Source organism: Physeter macrocephalus, chromosome 11 (assembly GCF_002837175.3).
Source record: "Physeter macrocephalus isolate SW-GA chromosome 11, ASM283717v5, whole genome shotgun sequence".
NCBI lineage: Eukaryota > Metazoa > Chordata > Mammalia > Artiodactyla > Physeteridae > Physeter > Physeter macrocephalus.
Genome location: NC_041224.1, coordinates 88,737,950 through 88,756,733, shown reverse-complemented (window position 1 = coordinate 88,756,733; position 18,784 = coordinate 88,737,950). Strand labels below are relative to the sequence as shown.

General features: G+C 43.1%; 1 protein-coding gene across 1 annotated transcript in view; it reads left to right on the top strand.

Moving 5' to 3' along the window:
- The first annotated feature begins 7,453 nt into the window (after nucleotides 1-7,453).
- SLC27A2 (solute carrier family 27 member 2) overlaps nucleotides 7,454-18,784 on the top strand; it is a 54,893-nt gene continuing 43,562 nt past the window's right edge. Inside the window, exon 1 of the mRNA XM_024118070.2 lies at nucleotides 7,454-7,931. Coding sequence (XP_023973838.1) covers nucleotides 7,454-7,931 — 478 coding nt within the window. The remainder of the gene's footprint in view (nucleotides 7,932-18,784) is intronic.

Genomic DNA, 18,784 nt, shown 5'->3' with positions numbered 1-18,784 from the left:
AAAAAAAAAAAAAAAAAAAAAAAAAAAAAAAAAAAAAAAAGAAGGTTAAATAAAGACTTTTTCAGAAAAACAAAAGCTGAAAGAATCTATTGCCAGGAGATCTACAGTTCAAGAAATGTTAGGAAAAGTTCTTTAGACAGAAGGACTATGATATCAGACTTGGATCTACACAAATAATCTTGCCACATAAGTATGGCAATTATAAATTATTATTTATTAGTGAATAGAAACTAGTTATCCAGGACTGCTGTGTATAGTAGCCAGAGAGAACTCAGTGGAGACATTATAATCTGAAAAAAACAGAAGAGAAAGATAAGACAAGCCAATTAATGTGTTTTCCATGCCCATAGTCCCTTTAGCGGAAAACTGCCAAGTCTCCACAACTGAGTACCTTGTACAGTGACCATGTTTTGAATTGGGAGACTCCACCCCCTCCCCTCTTCCCACTTCCATACATCTCCACGAACACACATAGCTGACTGGATCAAGACTGTGCATCTTATTCAGTTGCCGTAATCTATAGGCTTGACAGCAGCCTGTGGATATTTGCTTTAAGAATTCTACACAATCCTGTATATGGGTGATTTGTTTGGGCTACCAGATTTGTTATCTCAAGAATATGAGCTAGATAATAACTTATAATGGAAAAGAACCTGAAAAAGAATATATATATATACACACACATATAACTGAATCACTTTGTTATATACCTGAAACACTGTAAATCAACTATACTTCCATAAAAAATATGAATATGAAAAAAAAAGAATATGAGCTAGAAAATTGGGAATGTAATTGAGCAAGGAGAAAGCCAAAGCTGAAAGATTTGCAGGGAGAAGGAAATAATCACATGCCGTAAGGTAATAGAAGACACCATTTTAAGCAGCATCCATGCAGTGGACAGGGGGAAATGATTACAGAACTGAGGGTTTGTGGCAGGAACACCATTCAACCCACAACACTTTATAGACCAGTGCCTATAGGAGTCAGAAAACGTAAGTTATAGTCCCTGCTCCATAACTGACTTGCTGTGTCTGACCTTCAGCACATTGGTTAACCTCTCTGGATCTCAATTCACTGACCTGAAAATGAGAACAATAATATCTGCCCTATCTGCTTCACTGTAAAGTAGTGTTCATCTAGTACACTTTAAATAAATGCTAAATGAATAAATTAATAAGTGAATGACTAAATAAATGAATGCATATGGAGGTATTCAGTACACCATAACAAATCAGATGTGGAACTCAGGAGAAGGTGAGGGCTGAATATTTAGACTTGGGATTCCTCAGCATCAATAGGAATAGATGAGCCTACCTAGAGAGAAGGAGACAGAGAAGAGAAAGGTAAAGACACACACTAAGAAATTTTTACATTTAAGAAGTAGGCAAGAAGATGATATTACAAGACAAGAGAAGGGCAAAGGGGTAAAGAAGTAACCCGCACATTCAGGAATGGAAAAGAGTGCATTGTGACTACGACAGGGAGCTGGAGGTAGTCGTGGGATACGGAAAGAGGACAGAGAGGGTTGAAACCAAATTTTATGAAGCATGCATGTCAGCACTAGAAGCAATAATGATTCACTAGGATTTTCCCTCAGTTAGAATTCAACACCAAATCAAAGGCATTCTGATTAGAACTAATGAGAGCAAACACCTTTTTCTCAAATTGTATTTTGTCTTGATTGTGTAGTTAGTAAGCATCACTGGGATGCACAAAAAAGGGGAGCCCTACTCCCTCATCTCTAAAACCAACAACCAATTGTTTTCAGTCTCTCCTTTCCTTCATTCTCCAAAAGAAAGGCTAATCTCAGTATATTCCATCTTCACCAGACTCTTACCTTTTCTCTACACATCCTGTACATCTGTACCTGAATGCTACTACATTAGGCATTCAACAGGATAGCAGGCACCCACAGTTCAAGAAATACAATTTGATTCATGGCAGACAACACAGTCAGAGATGAACCTTCCTATAAACCACTGAATGGATTGGTCACACAAACTTCCTATCTGTACTAAGTAATGTTACATAAGCAACAGGCTTCATAACCTACACATTTTTTGTTGACAATAGTCCCATGCATTAGGTGCCTCAAGGCCTACAAAATCAATACAAGGTGCTATGAGAGTTCAGGTAACTTACCTAAGCATCCTCAGCCAATACATGACAGACAAGGACTTGAACCCAGGTCCTCTGACTTCAAGGCTCATGTTCCATTACTTCCTTCCAGGAAACTGAATCCTAATTGGGAAGGCAAAACTAACAGTCATGAAATAATCAAGAGTCAAGCTGTGTGGTAGGTTTATAAGTCCAGTACAAGGGATAGATCTACGTAGGCTGGAGTACTTAGAAGAAAAGGCTGTAGGAACACTCTTTTCATGTGAAGTCTACATGATAGTCCAAGATGTAAAACAGATATACATAGAGCTCCTCTGATTGGAGCTGGCTTGGGTCCCAGAGTCCCTTCCCCGTGCTCTGCAATGAATTTTCCTCAGTGGCTCCTCAGAAGTCCTCGGGCTCCGCTGAGCAGCTGGGAAACCACTGGGTTAAATCAATCGTTCCCAAAGTGCAGTCCCTGGACCAACAGCTACAGCATTTTCTGGTAACTTCTTAGAAATGTGAATTATCTGGCCCCACCCAAGACTTACAGAATCAGAAATTCTCCAGGTGGGGCTTAGCAAGCTGTGTTTTAGCATGTTCTCAAGGTAATTTTGATGCCTATAAAGTTTGAGAACCATAAAGCAGGAGGAGAGACCACCTGCTTTTAAAGAGCATTTGAGGTTGGGATTGGGGACACAGAAGGGAGTTGGGAACTGCCACTGGGAGGCTTTCCCTAAGACACCAGCAGAGATGAATGAATGGGGGTGAAGCATCAGGAAAGTCCTGACCCAGGCTAGCAGGTGTCAACGTGCGCTCCAGTTATCACATCTGTCTCCTGAACTCCTCCTGCAGTGCCTCAGATGGGTCAGAATGGGTCAGAAGAGAGTGGGCATTTGCGGTAACCTAGTGCTCTGGGTAGAAAGTTTAAGGAAACAAGGAGTCTAGGAGGCTGAAGTGACTGGTCAGGAAGGCACCAGAATCTTGATGAAGGTAACAGGTAGGCTCAGTGGCTGTGGGGGCATGGGAGCGGAGGGGACTAGGCAGCTTCACTAAGGGTGTGGGGTAAGGAAGCTCCATGTTTGAGACCTCAGTGTTAAAACAATCCTGAGTTATATCAAAGTCCAAGAGGTTTGGTTCAATTCATGCTTCACTATTGAATTTGTATTTCTAAACATTCAAACTTACATAGAAATAATATCTATGGATAATAAACCAATAAAAGTTGCATTTTTTTCTGCATTCAAAAATATTTTAATTTCTATCTTTTTTATATGTTGGTATAATGTTGTCTGCATCCTTTCTCAAAAAGGACTATACTTTCCTTTTTGTGTGTATTTTTCCTTTTTTGTGTATATTTTTGTGGTGAAATATACATAACATAAAATTAACCATTTTAACCATTTTTAAGTGTATGGTTCAGTTATATTTTCCTTTTTTATAATTTTTATTGGAATATAGTTGATTTACAATGCTGTGTTAGTTTCAGGTGTACAAAGTGAATCAGTTATACATATACATACATCCACTCTTTTTTTAGATTCTTTTCCCCTATAGGTCATTACAGAGTATTGAGAAGAGTTCCCTGTGTTATATAGTAGGTCCTTATTGGTTATCTATTTTATATATGTACATGTATATATGTCAGTCCCAGTCTCCCAACTTATCCTCTGCCCCTCCTCCCCGGTAACCATAAGTTTGTTTTCTACATCTGTGACTCTATTTCTGCTTTATAAGTAAGTTCATTTGTACTATTTTTTTAGATTCCACATATAAGAGATATTATACTTTCCTTTTTAATACTAAAAATGTCATTCTTTTATGAAATAGTAATAAAAACAGACTGCAGTTGGCTAGGGGCAGCTGATTTTACATGAAATTTTTTTAAGTTGGTACTTTATTTTGAAATGCTACTGGACTGAGAAAACCAGAAATCTGTGAACCACTGCCTTAAAGAGCTGGGATTTAGAGGGGTGGAGAGTTCAGGGGTGGAAATAGGGAAGAACAAAGTCATACAAACAGGAATACGCAGGGCATTTTTAGGAGGGTGTAGATCAGACTCTTCAAAACAAAGTGTTCTTGAAAAGGAGTAGTTGCAATTAAGTTCTGATCCATTTTCAAATACTTAGTGCCTCATGATGTTCGGTTCATAGTAGAAACTCAATAAATATTTGTTAACTGAGTGCAGTGAAAGTTCAAGTCAGCATCAGAAGAGCCAGAAATTAAAGTTTGAACTTCATTTTATAAACCAGAGCTTCCCAGCAGATGTTTCTAGAATGGGTAACCAATGTGCTAAGCTACCAATCTTCTCCTTCCTCAAAGGAGCCAGGCAGGACCCAGGGTATCTGATCAGCTCCAGCCCAGATGCATTCTAGTATGCTGTACAAATATGACAATTGTCTATAGACGCCATGAGTGGAAGAGGATGGGAAGCAATGAGAGGGTCACTGAAGATAACTGAGCATTGGAGAGATGATGATAGCAAAATTTCCACGAAGACCATTAGGCTGGTGGTAGAGCACAAAGTGGAACCCAGGCTGGAAGCTAGAATCATTGGGAAAAAGAGTTCCAAGATATATATAACAAACATTAGCTAATTGTTTCCCCAAATTCATTTCTTTTCCCCACTTCCTCTTTAATAAGACCCTGATTTTTCCATAGCATGGTGTAGGAGGGATTGACTATACCCCCAGCTCCATGGGTGAGCCCTGAGTGGCTTAAACCAATCAGCATTTCTCTCCCCCCAACCCACAAAGACAGGCACATAACCCAATTTTTTCTTTCTTTCCTTCCTTTTTTTTTTTTCTCCTACGGAAAAGAATCTTACATTTCTGTCTGAAGTCGACACTGGAAGCAGGTACCCCTAAGGGCTTGGCAGCCATCTTTGGACCATGAGGGGAGAACCAGCCTGAGAACAGAGGAGGAGGAGCAGAGATATGGAGAAAGGGAAACTGGCTTACCTGAAGCCTATTCTACCCCCGGACTCTGAGTCTCAAACTCCTGTGTCTGCTTAAGCCAGTGTGGGTGTTGTTCTCTTTCAGTTGCAGTTGAAAAACTGTGGATGCACAAGGCTAAAGTGATCCTCAGAGTAAGAGAGGAGAAAGTGGGCATTTGTGGCAATCAAGGACTCTGGGGAAAGAGTAGCTGCTTAAGAACAACACAAGAGAGGTCTAGGAGGCTACACTGAAGTGATTAGTCATGAAGGGACCAGGTGGCTTTGGGATGGAAAAGGAGGGCTGGCTCTAGCTTCAACATGAAAAAAGAGGTGCACTACAGAATGGCTTCTGTCCTGACCTCTACTTTTACACTACAGCCTTCTTCTCAGGGATAACCAAGGCCCCCGGCTCTTCCCCAGGGCAATGATGCAACCAGTCATTAGATAGTAGCTGGATTAGCCATGAAAGAGTCAGGAAAAGGGAACGGGGTTGCTAGAGCAGGTCCCAGGGATAAAAAGAGGGAGATAAAAAAATGGGGGAAGGGGAGATTGTGAAAGGGGGAAAAAAATAAAAATGCTAAAGGAAAAAGAAAACATGGATAGAAACCCACAGAATAGGAGAACAGCATAACATATTGCTACACTAAAGAGTGGGCCTGGGAACAAAAAGATACCAATTCCAAAATCCCATGCATCACTTACTAGCTGTCTTAATTCACCTCTCTCAGCGTCCCTTTCCTGTCTATAAATGAGCACGAAAGTGCCATCTTTAGATGACTGTGAAGCTCCAAAAATATCATACAGGGAAGCCCCTAGCAGAGTTTCTGGCAGGGGTAAGCATTCATTACTTGTGGTTGTCTCATAAGAATAAAACCGATGAATGCAGGAAGACAGAGGAGGAAGAGAGCAAAGCGCTGCTTTCCTTAAATCCTGACCCTCCTCTGTAGCAAGCAGCCAGTATTCACTCTGTATAGAAGCAGCACTAAGAGAAATTAAAAGAAAGGATCACCCTAAAAGAAATGGCTTCTGAACCAACTTGAGTACACAGGGGCAGAAGGGAAGGCTGGGATGTAGTGAGAGAGTAGCACTGACATACACTACCAAATGTAAAATAGATCGCTAGTGGGAAGCAGCCGCATAGCACAGGGAGATCAGCTCGGTGCTTTGTGACCACCTAGAGGGGTGGGATAGGGAGGGTGGGAGGGAGACGCAAGAGGGAGGAGCTATGGGGATATATGTGTATGTATAGCTGATTCACTTTGTTATAGAGCAAAAACTAACACACCATTGTAAAGCAACTATACTCCAATAAAGATGTATGTTTTTAAAAAAGAAAAAGAAATGCCTTCTGAGAAATGCCAGTAACTTTTACTTAATTTCCTCTGTGTTGTGCTAGTTTCTCACGGAGCCACTTAGTAAATTGAATTGAACTGGACTGACAATACTTGAGAATTTTCAACATACAAGGAGGGGGGAAGGGGAGATCACTTAAAGAACAACGTATTATAACTAATCAAAACCTCACCGGAACTTGGTTTCCTGTGGCAGTGTGGCGCTACCTCAAGCTTAATCTGGGCTAGCTGGGCCGAAGGGACGTCTCTGATTGGAGCGACCCATCCTCACTCACTGCCCAGGGGCTGGGACGAGCGGGAGGCGGCAATCGCAGGTGCTTTTGTTCACCCCTGAATTCTTTGTCACAAGAGCCCGCCTGGCAAGTAGCCTGGGGGTTGGGCGGGGTCCGGCGGGGCACGAGGTGTCGGAAAGCAAATGTGAGAAACAGAGGGTAGGCGGAATGCCCCCAGGACCAGGAAGGAGAGATGGAATTCTGATTTGGCAGTGGCACCTGGTGCCCGCTACTAATAAACCATAGGACTGTCTCCCACTTAGCAGGTTCTCTATTGATAATAACAATCTGTCGTCTCTATAAGGCACTCCATTCGGGCAGCAATAAGTAACACTAGCCCTGCGTCTGCATTATCTCCTCTAATCTTCTCAACGTCTTCTAAGGTGTCTTACGGTCACCATTTTGAAAAGATCACACCACGGGGGGAGTCCAGCCTTGCCCCCAGACCTCCAGACGGGCGGAGAGGCGGCCGAGGCCCCAGTGAGCCGCGGAGCCGCCTTCCCCGCCTTGGGAGGACCGCAGGGGCGGGCCTGGCGCGCAGGTGGCTGCACCCCGACGAGGGGGCGGGCTCAGCCGGCCGGTCGCGCCCTGAAACCCGGGCAGCCCAGACACCGCTCCACCTGCCCGAGAGCACACAACGGTGCCGGCAGCCCAGGCGCTCCGCCGTCGCCCCCGCCTCGTCGAGCGTCCCTGCGCCGCCCATCAGTCGTCCGCCCGGAGCCCGCCCCACCGCCGCGCTGCACGCCCGAAGTGCGCCCTCTGCCCTCGAGGGACTAGGGGGCCCGGCCGCCGTCATGCTGCCTGTCATCTACGCGGTCCTGGCGGGGGTGCTGCTCCTGCCGCTGCTGGTGAACCTCTGCTCCCCCTACTTCTTCCAGGACGTGAGCTACTTCCTGCGGTTAGCCAGGAGGGCCCGGCAGGTGCACAGCTATGGGCAGCGCCGGCCGGTGCGCACCATCCTCCACGCCTTTCTGGAGAGAGCACACCAGAGCCCGCACAAGCCGTTCCTGTTCTTCCGCGACCAGACGCTCACCTACGTGCAGGTGGACCGACGCAGCAACCAAGTGGCGAGGGCGCTGCGCGACCGCCTCGGCCTCCGGCAGGGAGAGTGCGTGGCGGTATTCCTGGGCAACGAACCGGCCTACGTATGGCTGTGGCTGGGGCTGGCCAAGCTGGGCTGTGCCATGGCGTGCCTCAACTCTAACATCCGCGGCAAGTCCCTGCTGCACTGCTTCCAGTGCTGCGGGGCGAAGGTGCTCCTGGCCTCGCCAGGTGAGCCTGGGGACCGCCGCGCCCTGGCACCGGGCTCCTTCGCGCCTTGACGAGCCCGCTGCAGCGTGGCGGCGTAGGGGTTAGGAGAGGGGGGGTTCGGCTCGGAACTGGAGGTGTAGAGGGAGGGGATGGCAGCCCTTCCTCAAAACGCCAGTTAATGATCATTAGAACCTTCTGTCGTGGAAGCTGACCGTGCCCGACCCTTTGTTAAGCACTACACATACAGTGTTGCTGTGAATGCTCACACGGGTAGGGTTGACTATAGTTGAGACCGCTCAGGCCAGAGAGATGGAGGCTTATGCCCCAGATCACAGAATTGAGAGGAGGAGGTTAACCAGATCTATCTACCTCCAGAATCCAAGCTCTTAACCAGTGCTGACAACATCAGCATTGAAATGCAGAGGGTCATGAGTGTGAATTCCGGAGGATCCAGAGAGACTGTTCTCACCTCTGCTGCTTGATTGGCTGTGTGATCATGGGAAAGTCACTTTCCCTCCCTGTATCTTGGTTTCCTCCTCTCTAATGGCCTTCAAGGCTGCTTCCAACTCTCAAATGCTGTTAACCTCCCTGGATTCTCACGGCAGAGAGAAGGTGACCCCACCTACTCCCCAGGGAGAAGACTTTGGTTACCTGCTGCGGGCTCTGGTGAGCCCCCATTACATCTATAGCAACAGTGACCTTTGGTTCTGTAGTTACCTCCTGCCACATTTCAACCAGACCTGAAATGGTAACTTCATGCCCCAGTGGTCACCAGTTCAGGAAGAAACCAAGAACCTGTTACCCCCAGGACTGCTGGGTTTCCCTTCCCAGAAATCTTGTCCCTGCACTTGAATAAGGACCAGGGGGCTGCTTCTCACTCTATCAGCAAGAGGAGGCCTAACCAGGTGCAGGCTAAAGAGGAATAGGGAGCCAGGAAGCCTCACCTTTCTGGAATGTCTTTCTGTGCCAAGCCCTATGCCACATGCTTTTCTTACCCTGAGAACTAACATATCATTACCCCCTGCCATACAACTGAGGAAACTTAAAATTCCGACCTAAGTCTGTCCAGTTTCAAAGCCCATGACTTTCCCTACGTTACGCTACCTTCCTCTACACGAATGGAAAGTGTTAGAGCTGGAAGAGACTAAGCATCCATGTGCTCTACCTCTTCATTTCATAGCTGAGGAAACTGAAGCAAGCTAAGGAGTTCGCCTAGTATCACACAAAGATGAGATGTCTATTCACTTGTGGGAAACCAGGAAGCTTACACACCTGTTTCATAGGGCATAAAATAAATAATCAAAAAAAATGAAGGCTTTGTATAAAAGTTTAAAAGCAGGGGAATAATTTTAAAGGCAGCCACATTATTTGAAGGGGATGGCTTTTCCTAGAAAATTCCCAACATTTCTAGTTGCCTGGGAAAAGAGACAACTTCACTATTTAGTAACTGGAAGACTCTCTTAAACCTATTACTTTACCAGTTGATTCAGAGGAAAGTTATTAGCACAGTGAACTGTGTACCACTTCAGGAGGGATTTAAATACTTTTTCCCTGCATATTATCCCAGGCCCTCTGTGAGGGAGGTCAAAGACTGGGAGTTTTATTGACAAAGAAGCTTGGATTTAAATGACTATAATAGAGTTTGGTTCTGTAATCAAATCAGAAATACAGCCAGATATCTCCTTTCCCACCCAAGCAACAGTCTTCTGTCATTGAGTATTATGCTTTGGTCAGCGTACATGGAAAGTATAACGAAATTCTGACATTCAGATAAAATTTGAACAGACTTTCCAGTGGACCTACGGCACTCTCTACAGTAAACTGACCTTTGAGAGAGGCCACACATTTGAAAAACATTCTGTTTTTCCAAATCACTGAGAGACCATTACACAGCATGCAGGATTACACTCTGATCTGAAACGGTTCCTGCAAAGGGGGTAACAGAGTCCAAAGTTGCATGCTTGTTAATAAATGTGCCCATGCGTAAATGTGTTGAATGGACTGATTCTTAGAATTCTTTAAAGTTGGAAAGAATCTTAGAGATATTCTAATGTTATAATCCTCCAACTCTTAACGAGTGTGTTATACTGCAATAAAAAGTTTAGAAGTCACTTTAATGAGTGTAAGAATCACCTGGGAAGCTTATTTAAAAAAAAAAAAAAAAGATTCCTGAGCCTCATCCCCCAAAAACACTGATTCAGCAGGACTGTAGTGGGGCCCAGGAAAGTGTATTTTTATAGCAAGCCCCATGCCACCCCTAGATGATTTTGAAGCAAATCATCTAAGGACTAGGCTTTGAGAAACAATCAGTCTAGTTCTCACTTGTTCAATAGTTGAACGAACAAAGCCCCAGAGGGGTGGTATCAATTCCCTAGGGTCAGAGAGAGCTGGGGACAGAACCCAATTTTCTTCTCACTTCTAGGACACTTTTTATATTCTATTACACCATCTGAACATGGTACAGAAAGATGAAAAGATTTAGAAATGTTGGAGGGGTGACAGTTCAACAGGGTTTGATTCTTTACTTCGAATTTCAGCCTCAGGGCTCATGGGCTAGTAAGAGCTCTTGAGTTTCAGCTATCTGTCAAATTCTGGAGTGTAGGTAAAGGACCGGCACAGTGGTATTTATCATGAAGATTGATCCACTTGTCATGAATTTGGGGGACTCTTCACAAAGTTTAACAGGGCTCAACCTTATCAGGCATTTCAGTACCCAATTTTTCATCAGAACTTACTATACTTAGAGAAAGCCAAAGACTCACAAACACTTCCCTGAGTTAAACAGAACCACCCATCTCCCAGAGAATATAATTTTCTCTCTGTGGTACATTTCAGGATCCCTCTCCATAGAAGGGCATGATGTATGTAATCACATGGAAAAATTGCCTTCAGCTATTGAAACACACATAATGTTGTAGTTGATAGAAACCAATTGGTTGGGCCAGTAGTTTTTCAAGCAACTTCCCAAACATAGAATATGGGTAAAACAGCAAGCCATATTTAATTTCATACAACATAGGATGTTTTGTAAAAAAAAAAAAAATTTTTTTAACACCCAAAAGGGCCCCCAAAATAGTAAGTTTGCTTTGCTTCCATTTATGCTAGCATTAAGATTGTTGCTAAGCTAGCTCTTCTACTGGAAAGAATAACTCATTCATCAGCTCACTGGCCAGGTCTGCATTGCACGGCTCAACATAATCATGCACAGCTCCCCCAGTGTTGGCACTACTCTTGTACAAGGCTTTAGTAACAAAGATACTATGTCTTTCAAGACTGAGATCCAGAGAGGTTATAAAATATTCCAGATTATCTTTGACCTGGTTTTGCAGGGTTGTGAAAAATAAAATTGGACCTCCTTTAAACAATGTGATAAGATAAAATGCTTCCAATAGCTTTCAAAAGTGTTGCATCATTGAAAGTTCCAATACAGGAGAACATTCTAAAACTAGTGTCAGGACCGAGGAGAACTCTCATCAAACAAACTTTTGAGGTTAGATGGAGAAAAGCAGATGGCACGACAATTGTGATATCACATCAAGAAATATGTAGGGCTTCCCTGGTGGCGCAGTGGTTGAGAGTCCGCCTGCCGATTCAGGGAACACAGGTTCGTGCCCCGGTCCGGGAAGATCCCACATGCCGCGGAGCGGGTGGGCCCGTGAGCCATGGCCGCTGAGCCTGCGCGTCCGGAGCCTGTGCTCCGCAACGCGAGAGGCCACAACAGTGAGAGGCCCGCGTACCGAAAAAAAATATATATATATATTTAGAGAGTCCCCTCAAGGTACAAGCTAGTTGCCATGGTGGGATGGGGAGAGAAGCTGAATTAGTTCAAGGATTTTACAGTCCAGTAGAAGAACAAAGCCACATATACACAAATGATTGTGATGCCCAGGAGAATGTGATAAGTATGCTGGGAGAGCTACCGAGTGCTGTGGAGGAAAAAGAGCAGAGGGTGAAGGCTTCTTGGGGACACTGACAACAGAGGCGGGCAAGTGCACCTGTAGAGGGGGAATTCTAGGCAAGAGGAGCCCAGAGGCAGTTTTCATCAGGTCCCCAACACCAGTGAGATGCTTCATTAAAGAGTTTTACTATGTAAGGACAACAGCAGGCTGGACTTAAATAATAGTCATTTTTAAGCTGTTTACTGAAGAGACTCTACTATAGAGAAAATAGGGACTCAGAGAACCCAAGGAATGGCCAACAGCAGTGGCCTCACTTCCATGCAATGAGATAATTTTCTAGTGCAAACTTATTCAAGGATCAGGGCATACAGATATCCTGTCTCCATTCCTCTTTCTGGGCTGCCCAAGGAGTAACTTAGACGTGTTGCTTCAATGCAGTTTGTCTCAACGGCTTACAGTTTTCTCATATATCTTTGAATAATGCCCTAGTAAGTAAATGTTTGTGGCATTAATGAGTTCCATCATTTTGGTTGGCTGTAACAGGCTTTCTTCTCCAAAGTCTAAGAACTATAGGGATGGGCATGACGGCATGAAAAATGATGTTAAAAAAAATAAAATATATCCTAATCTGAGAAAATCCATTTAGACCCAATCTCCCCCAGGCCCAGCCTCTCCTTACCACAGACTTGTTTTACCTCCCAGTTTACTTCTGGCAGAGGGCTACAAGAGAGAGGTCCTCTCTCCAGGTCTCATTGCCAGAGAGGGAGCTGGTGTTGAGCACAGGATGGGCTGGGGAGAGTCTGTGTCTGGGATGGTAGAGGACAGAAACCCAGACATCAAATGAGGAGTATATTCAAGAGCTAGGCTCCCAGCCAAGTAACCCAAGCTCTGAAGAGAGAGCTAGCTTAAAGATGTTCTCTAAAATTTTTCTTCTTGCCCTGCTCATAACTAAAGGTGGCAAGGGGGATGGTTGTACATCTCCATTCAAAAACAAAGAAGCACATTGCTGGCATATTTGGGAATGCTTATCAGTTTATTTTCTTGTTTAGAAACAAGAAGGGAGTGAAGAGGTAAAATCAAAATTAACTCTGAATCAGCTGTTAATGTTATTGAATCCGAAGAAGTACAGCATTTAAATTACTCTGCATAAGGAGTATAATCGGCCAGGGTTTGAAAAGGACCCTCCCACAGCCTCTGAGAAATAGCGAAGTACACAACTAGTAGACAGGTGACTTGGTTGCTTATGGATATCAAATGATTATAATTATGTAAGGCCTGGAATGACCTGGTAACCTCATGACGAGCCGTTACCCTTGGTTCCAGGGCTATTTAGAACGAAAGACACTTTGACTGAGAGAAATGAAAAATAATATTAAGAAATTATGTAATTATATAAATATGAGATGAGTATGTATCTCCCTGTTAAAAATCTGCTTACTCCTAGTGGGACTTAACCTTGATTAAACATCTTTCTGACCTCAGGGTGATTTGTGTTGTGGGGAAGGGGAGGGTATGCATGCCTCTATTTGAAGGGTGTTCTAGCACATCTTGTTGAGGTAAAGACTAGACACTAGGTTATTAATTACTATAATTCCAACCTGCCAGGGATAGAAATGCAAAATCACAGTTACAAATGGTATTTTTAAAACTATTTTCAGTCTCTAAGAGCTGTGTTAGAACCAGTTTGTTTCAGTTGCCTTTCTGAGTGAAGAAAAGATAAGTCTTCAGTTCTGATTTGTTCATCCACCAACCATTTCACATCATCCTGAAATTCTAATCAAAACCCATTTCCTTTCATTGCCTTCTTTTCAGATCTTACTTTATTAGTAAACATTCCTGGGGTGTTTTATTTAACTAACTTGGTCAGTTACCCATTCAGTGAGGCAATCTAATAGCAGAACAAGCTGCTAGATTGAATGCTTTTCCTATTGAAAAGCAGCAGGTTTAGCCAGTAGCATCTTGCCACTTTGATGATGAAGACTGATTCAGCTCACCACCTGCCCTCTCCCCCTGCTTTCTAGGAATGGGCCTGTGTACTCAGAAATTTCTCTTCTTCCCCTTCTCAAAAAGAAAAGGTTATGGGTGAGGGAGGAAAATTCCTATGCTACCCTGATATTTTTTCTTTTCTTTTTAACAAAATGAATTTTAAGAGGGAGCAGTGATTTCATAATCAGTCGATTTTCCATCATCCAAAGGTGTACTGCTTTCTCTGAGGTTCTATTTCCATCCATAATTTCAGCCTAGACTAATGAAGAAGTGACAGATCCACTTTGCACCCTTTAGGCAACTTTCCTTGAATCCTACTTTTCATAAAGCTTAAGGTTATGCTCTTCATAAAAAAATGAATGAGAGATTATCCATATTACTATGTAAAGGCAGATCCACATGCTTTAACCAGCACTGAGCATGTCAAGTATACAGTGTCTTACGAAAAATCAACGCACTTTACCAAAACTTGAACTTGAATGTCTAGTACAAGGAGGTGGGACTCCTAGAAGCCTGGTATAATTCTTTTCATTTTGTATATAACCTTCCATACATAGACTCACTGAGCTTCTGTCCTCATTTGTAGAAACAGGGTTACCATCATCTATAACACAGGGTCATTGTGAAAATTATGCAAGGTGATGTATGTAAAGCTACTATACAAATTGTTCTCCACAAATGAAATTTGTAAATCTTTTATCACTAAGAATGACAGTTGTGGTGGATGCTGTGATATGCTGCCCAAATCCCCACTCCAGGACTGAGGTACTCATTCCTCAGCTGCTGAAAGCATTGGTAGCTGACAGCTGTCAGCTAAGAGCCTTTGCTTGCCCTTGCTTGAAGAAAGCTGCTTTGCCCAAGGTCAAGCACTACCTCTTCTAATCTGCATCCAATGACTGGTTGGTGGGCAGGCACGGAGGTAGAATCCACTTCACTTCATTTGGGACAACCTGAAGGGCCATCCCGGGCCCAGAATCCCTGTAGGATCAATTGAAGGAGGCCACTGTGTGACTGCATCACAGTGCAATCTCTCCCTCTATCCAATCTACTTCCCGTGCAACCCCACAGGTGTCATTCCCGAGAGCACTACTACACACAAATCTCAGAGTCCCAGGGAGCTCAACCTGCGACAAGTAGATTTATTTGATCTTACATGTCGCTGTTTATTGCCACTTTTATCTTAAGTAAGCAGACTTTACAGTAAGAATTACAAAAAATATACACGTGTGAAGCAGAAAACATGGGGCCCAATCATGTTTAGAAAAGACTCTAAATATCAAATACATAGTTAATGAGTTGCATTCACATCCAGAATTTACCTTCAAATTTCAGTTTATATGTGTGTGTATAGATATGTCTATATAAATATTAACATCTTTAGTTTAAGGGAAGAAAGGCTGCTCCCATAGGACATATGAGGTATGCCCTGACATGGCTGGCGAGCCACTGGAACCTCAAGTCAATGTCCAAATGCAAATTCTGCACCAGCAGCCCAGAGGCCATGTAGGGAAATTGTGTTGGGCAGGGGCAATGGCCTTTCCTTCACATAAGCTGACCTCTATGAAAGGTCAGGGCTCACAAACCAAAAGCCTGCAGAAGGCCAGGTAGGAACATGAGAGAAGTAGAGGATACAATTTGCCAAATTGCTTGAACTGTGATCAAGCATGATACCTGCTGAATTACATCTCCTTTTACTTTTATTATTACTATTATTAATTTTTGATATATCACTAATGCCTGAGTAAATTTTCTTTTAAAAAATTACAGAAAAAATTAAAGTCCTTTTTGACCTATAATTATTCTCTCATCAAGAGTGTTACCAAATCCAGTCTATTCTACCTCCCAAACATCTTTAAAATGCATCTACTTCTCTCTACCCTCTGCTGCTACCTTAATGCAAACAGCTTGCTCTACCAAATGGTCTCCCTACCTCTGGTCTTGCCCCCTCCAACCCATTTACCTGACCTAAGCCAGGAACCTGGTTCCAACCTACATCCCAGTTTCTTCTCCCAACCTTCTTTCCCTCCCATTCTACACTCCAGTCAGTTTTATCCTCTTTTAGCTACTTTGGCACCATGCTGTTTGCGTCTGCGTCTTTGCATAAGCTGTCCCCTCAGCTACAAACAGGCTCAGTCGATCTCAGTGGATCTTCATCTTGCCAACTCCTGCTCACCCTTCAGGTCTCAGTTTAGATAACACTTCCTCTGGGTTGTCTTTGTGCCCCCCCCCCATGCTTCCAAAACACCACCTCCCTCCCCTCCTGTGACATCTATGACACCTTATTTTAATGGATTACTTCTTTGTCTACTTCTTCCCCTACTAGACCTGGGCTCTATAAAAACAGGGACAGTATCTGGTTTACTCACTGCTGTATCCAGTGCTTAGAGCCATGCACACAGGGAACAGTCTTTAAATAGATGTTGAATAAATGTTGGGAAAGAGAGAGGAAAGGAGTGAGAAATAATCCAGGTAACTTATGAACACACTATTTAACTAAGTAGCCTCAGTCTCAGGTGAAGGGAGAGAGGGAGAAAGATTTCTTAATTCTTTAAGTAGCAATAGAAGTTTTGTTTTGTTTTTAATTTACTTTTGTAGTCCCTTACTTGTATGCAAGGCATACCTCTATCACAAAAATGATTTAATTTTGCATTTTATTTTATTAGAGGTTTATCAACTCACAGTATTGCAATATCTAAATCCTTTAAAATCAACAGCTTTAGCTTATTCCTCTGTCTCTTCCACATTGACTAATACAATACTTTGTGCAAATTCTTTCAACTGTAAACATTTATTGGGAACTTATCTAGTGCGGGAGGGGTTGCCAAGATGATTATGTTATAATCCCTTAACCTCAAATTTTTCACTGTCAAACAGAGGAGAAAAAGAACTGAAATGTGTCACACTACATACTAAACACATGTGATAGAAGTATATGCAAGCTCCTGTGGGAGGGCCATAGAGCTAAGTGCAATGAGGCTGAGTCTTGAAGGATGAGTTGGAGTTTTCTCAGTGACCGGGGACCGGAGGACATTCCGGGCAGATGAAATCACCTGGACAAAAATAGTAAGATGTGAGAATTATGGGTATACTCACTTCACATAGATCAGTGTGGTTAGAGGAAAGGGGACAAGAGGTAGATAGAAGGATATGACATCAGAAAAGTCGGAGAGGGGGGCATAGACTGTGAAGGACCTCAGGACCTCACACACTGCATAGAGAGTGGCTTCTGTCACAAAGGAAGCCACTGAAGGATTTTAAACAGGGCAGGAACAAGAAGTTGGGGAGTGGTGCCACTGATATTGCAAGCAGGGAGAGGTTAGAGGCAAGGAGATCGGTCAGGAGGCTACTGCAATTATCTAGCTAGGAAATAATGAGGGTCTAAACCAAGGCATTGGCAAGGGACATTAGCACTCCAGTTACTGTTTTTACAACAGTAATATTTTTGATGATCTTCTCAAAATACTGAAGAACTACAGAGCAGTCAAAATACAAGAGGAGAGAAGAGTTAAAAGAGGAGAGAAGAGCAACAAAAGGGAGAAGCTGATCTGATGGAGGTTGAAAATAAATTGACGCAGGGACTTCCCTGGTGGCGCAGTGGTTAAGAATCCGCCTGCCACTCTCTCCACCATGTGAGGACACAGCAAGAAGATGGTTATCTGTACACCAGGAAGAGAACTCTCACCAGAACCTGACCCTTGTGGTACCCTGATCTTGGACTTCCAGGTTCCAGAACTTCTGAAATCTAAAAGAAGGTAGGTGGACAATCCTGCAGCCTGTGGAACAAAAACCAGATTCACAAAAAGACAGACAAGATGAAAAGGCAGAGGGCTGTGTACCAGATGAAGGAACAAGATAAAACCCCAGAAAAACAATTAAATGAAGTAGAGATAGGCAACCTTCCAGAAAATGAATTCTGAATAATGATAGTGAAGATGATCCAGGACCTCGGAAAAAGAATGGATGCAAAGATCGAGAAGATGCAAGAAATGTTTAAAAAAGACCTAGAAGAATTAAAGAACAAACAAACAGATATGAACAATACAATAACTGAAATGAAAACTACACTAGAAGGAATCAATAGCAGAATAACTGAGGCAGAAGAATGGATAAGTGACCTGGAAGACAGAATGGTGGAATTCACTGCTGCAGAACAGAATAAAGAAAGAAGAATGAAAAGAAATGAGACAGCCTAAGAGACCTCTTGGACAACATTGAACGCAACAACATTCACATTATAGGGGTCCCAGAAGGAGAAAGGACCAGAGAAAATATTTGCAGAGATTATAGTTGAAAACTTCCCTAACATGGGAAAGGAAATAGCCACCGAAGTGCAGAAAGCATAGCGAGTCCCATACAGGACAAACCCAAGGAAAAACACCCCGAGACACATAGTAATCAAATGTGGCAAAAATTAAAGACAAAGAAAAATTATTGAAAGCAGCAAGGAAAAAATGACAAATAACATACAAGGGAACTCCCATAAGGTTAACAGCTGATTTCTCAGCAGAAACTCTACAAGCCAGAAGGGAGTGGGTCTACAAGAGAACCACTTCAGACCTAGGGACACATACAGACTGAAAGTGAGGGGATGGAAAAGGATATTCCATGCAAAAGGAAATCAAAAGAAAGCTGGAGCAGCAATACTCATATCAGGTAAAATAGACTTGAAAATAAAGAATGTTACAAGGGACAAGGAAGGACACTACATTATGATCAAGGGATCAAACCAAGAAGAAGATATAACAATTATAAATATATATGCACCCAACATAGGAGCACCTCAATACATAAGGCAACTGCTAACAGCTGTAAAAGAGGAAATGGACAGTAACAGAATAATAGTGGGGGACTTTAACACCTCACTTACACCATGGGCAGATCATCCAAAATGAAAATAAATAAGGAAACAGAAGCTTTAAATGACACAATAGACCAGATAGATTTAATTGATATTTATAGGACATTCCATTCAAAAACAGCAGATTACAC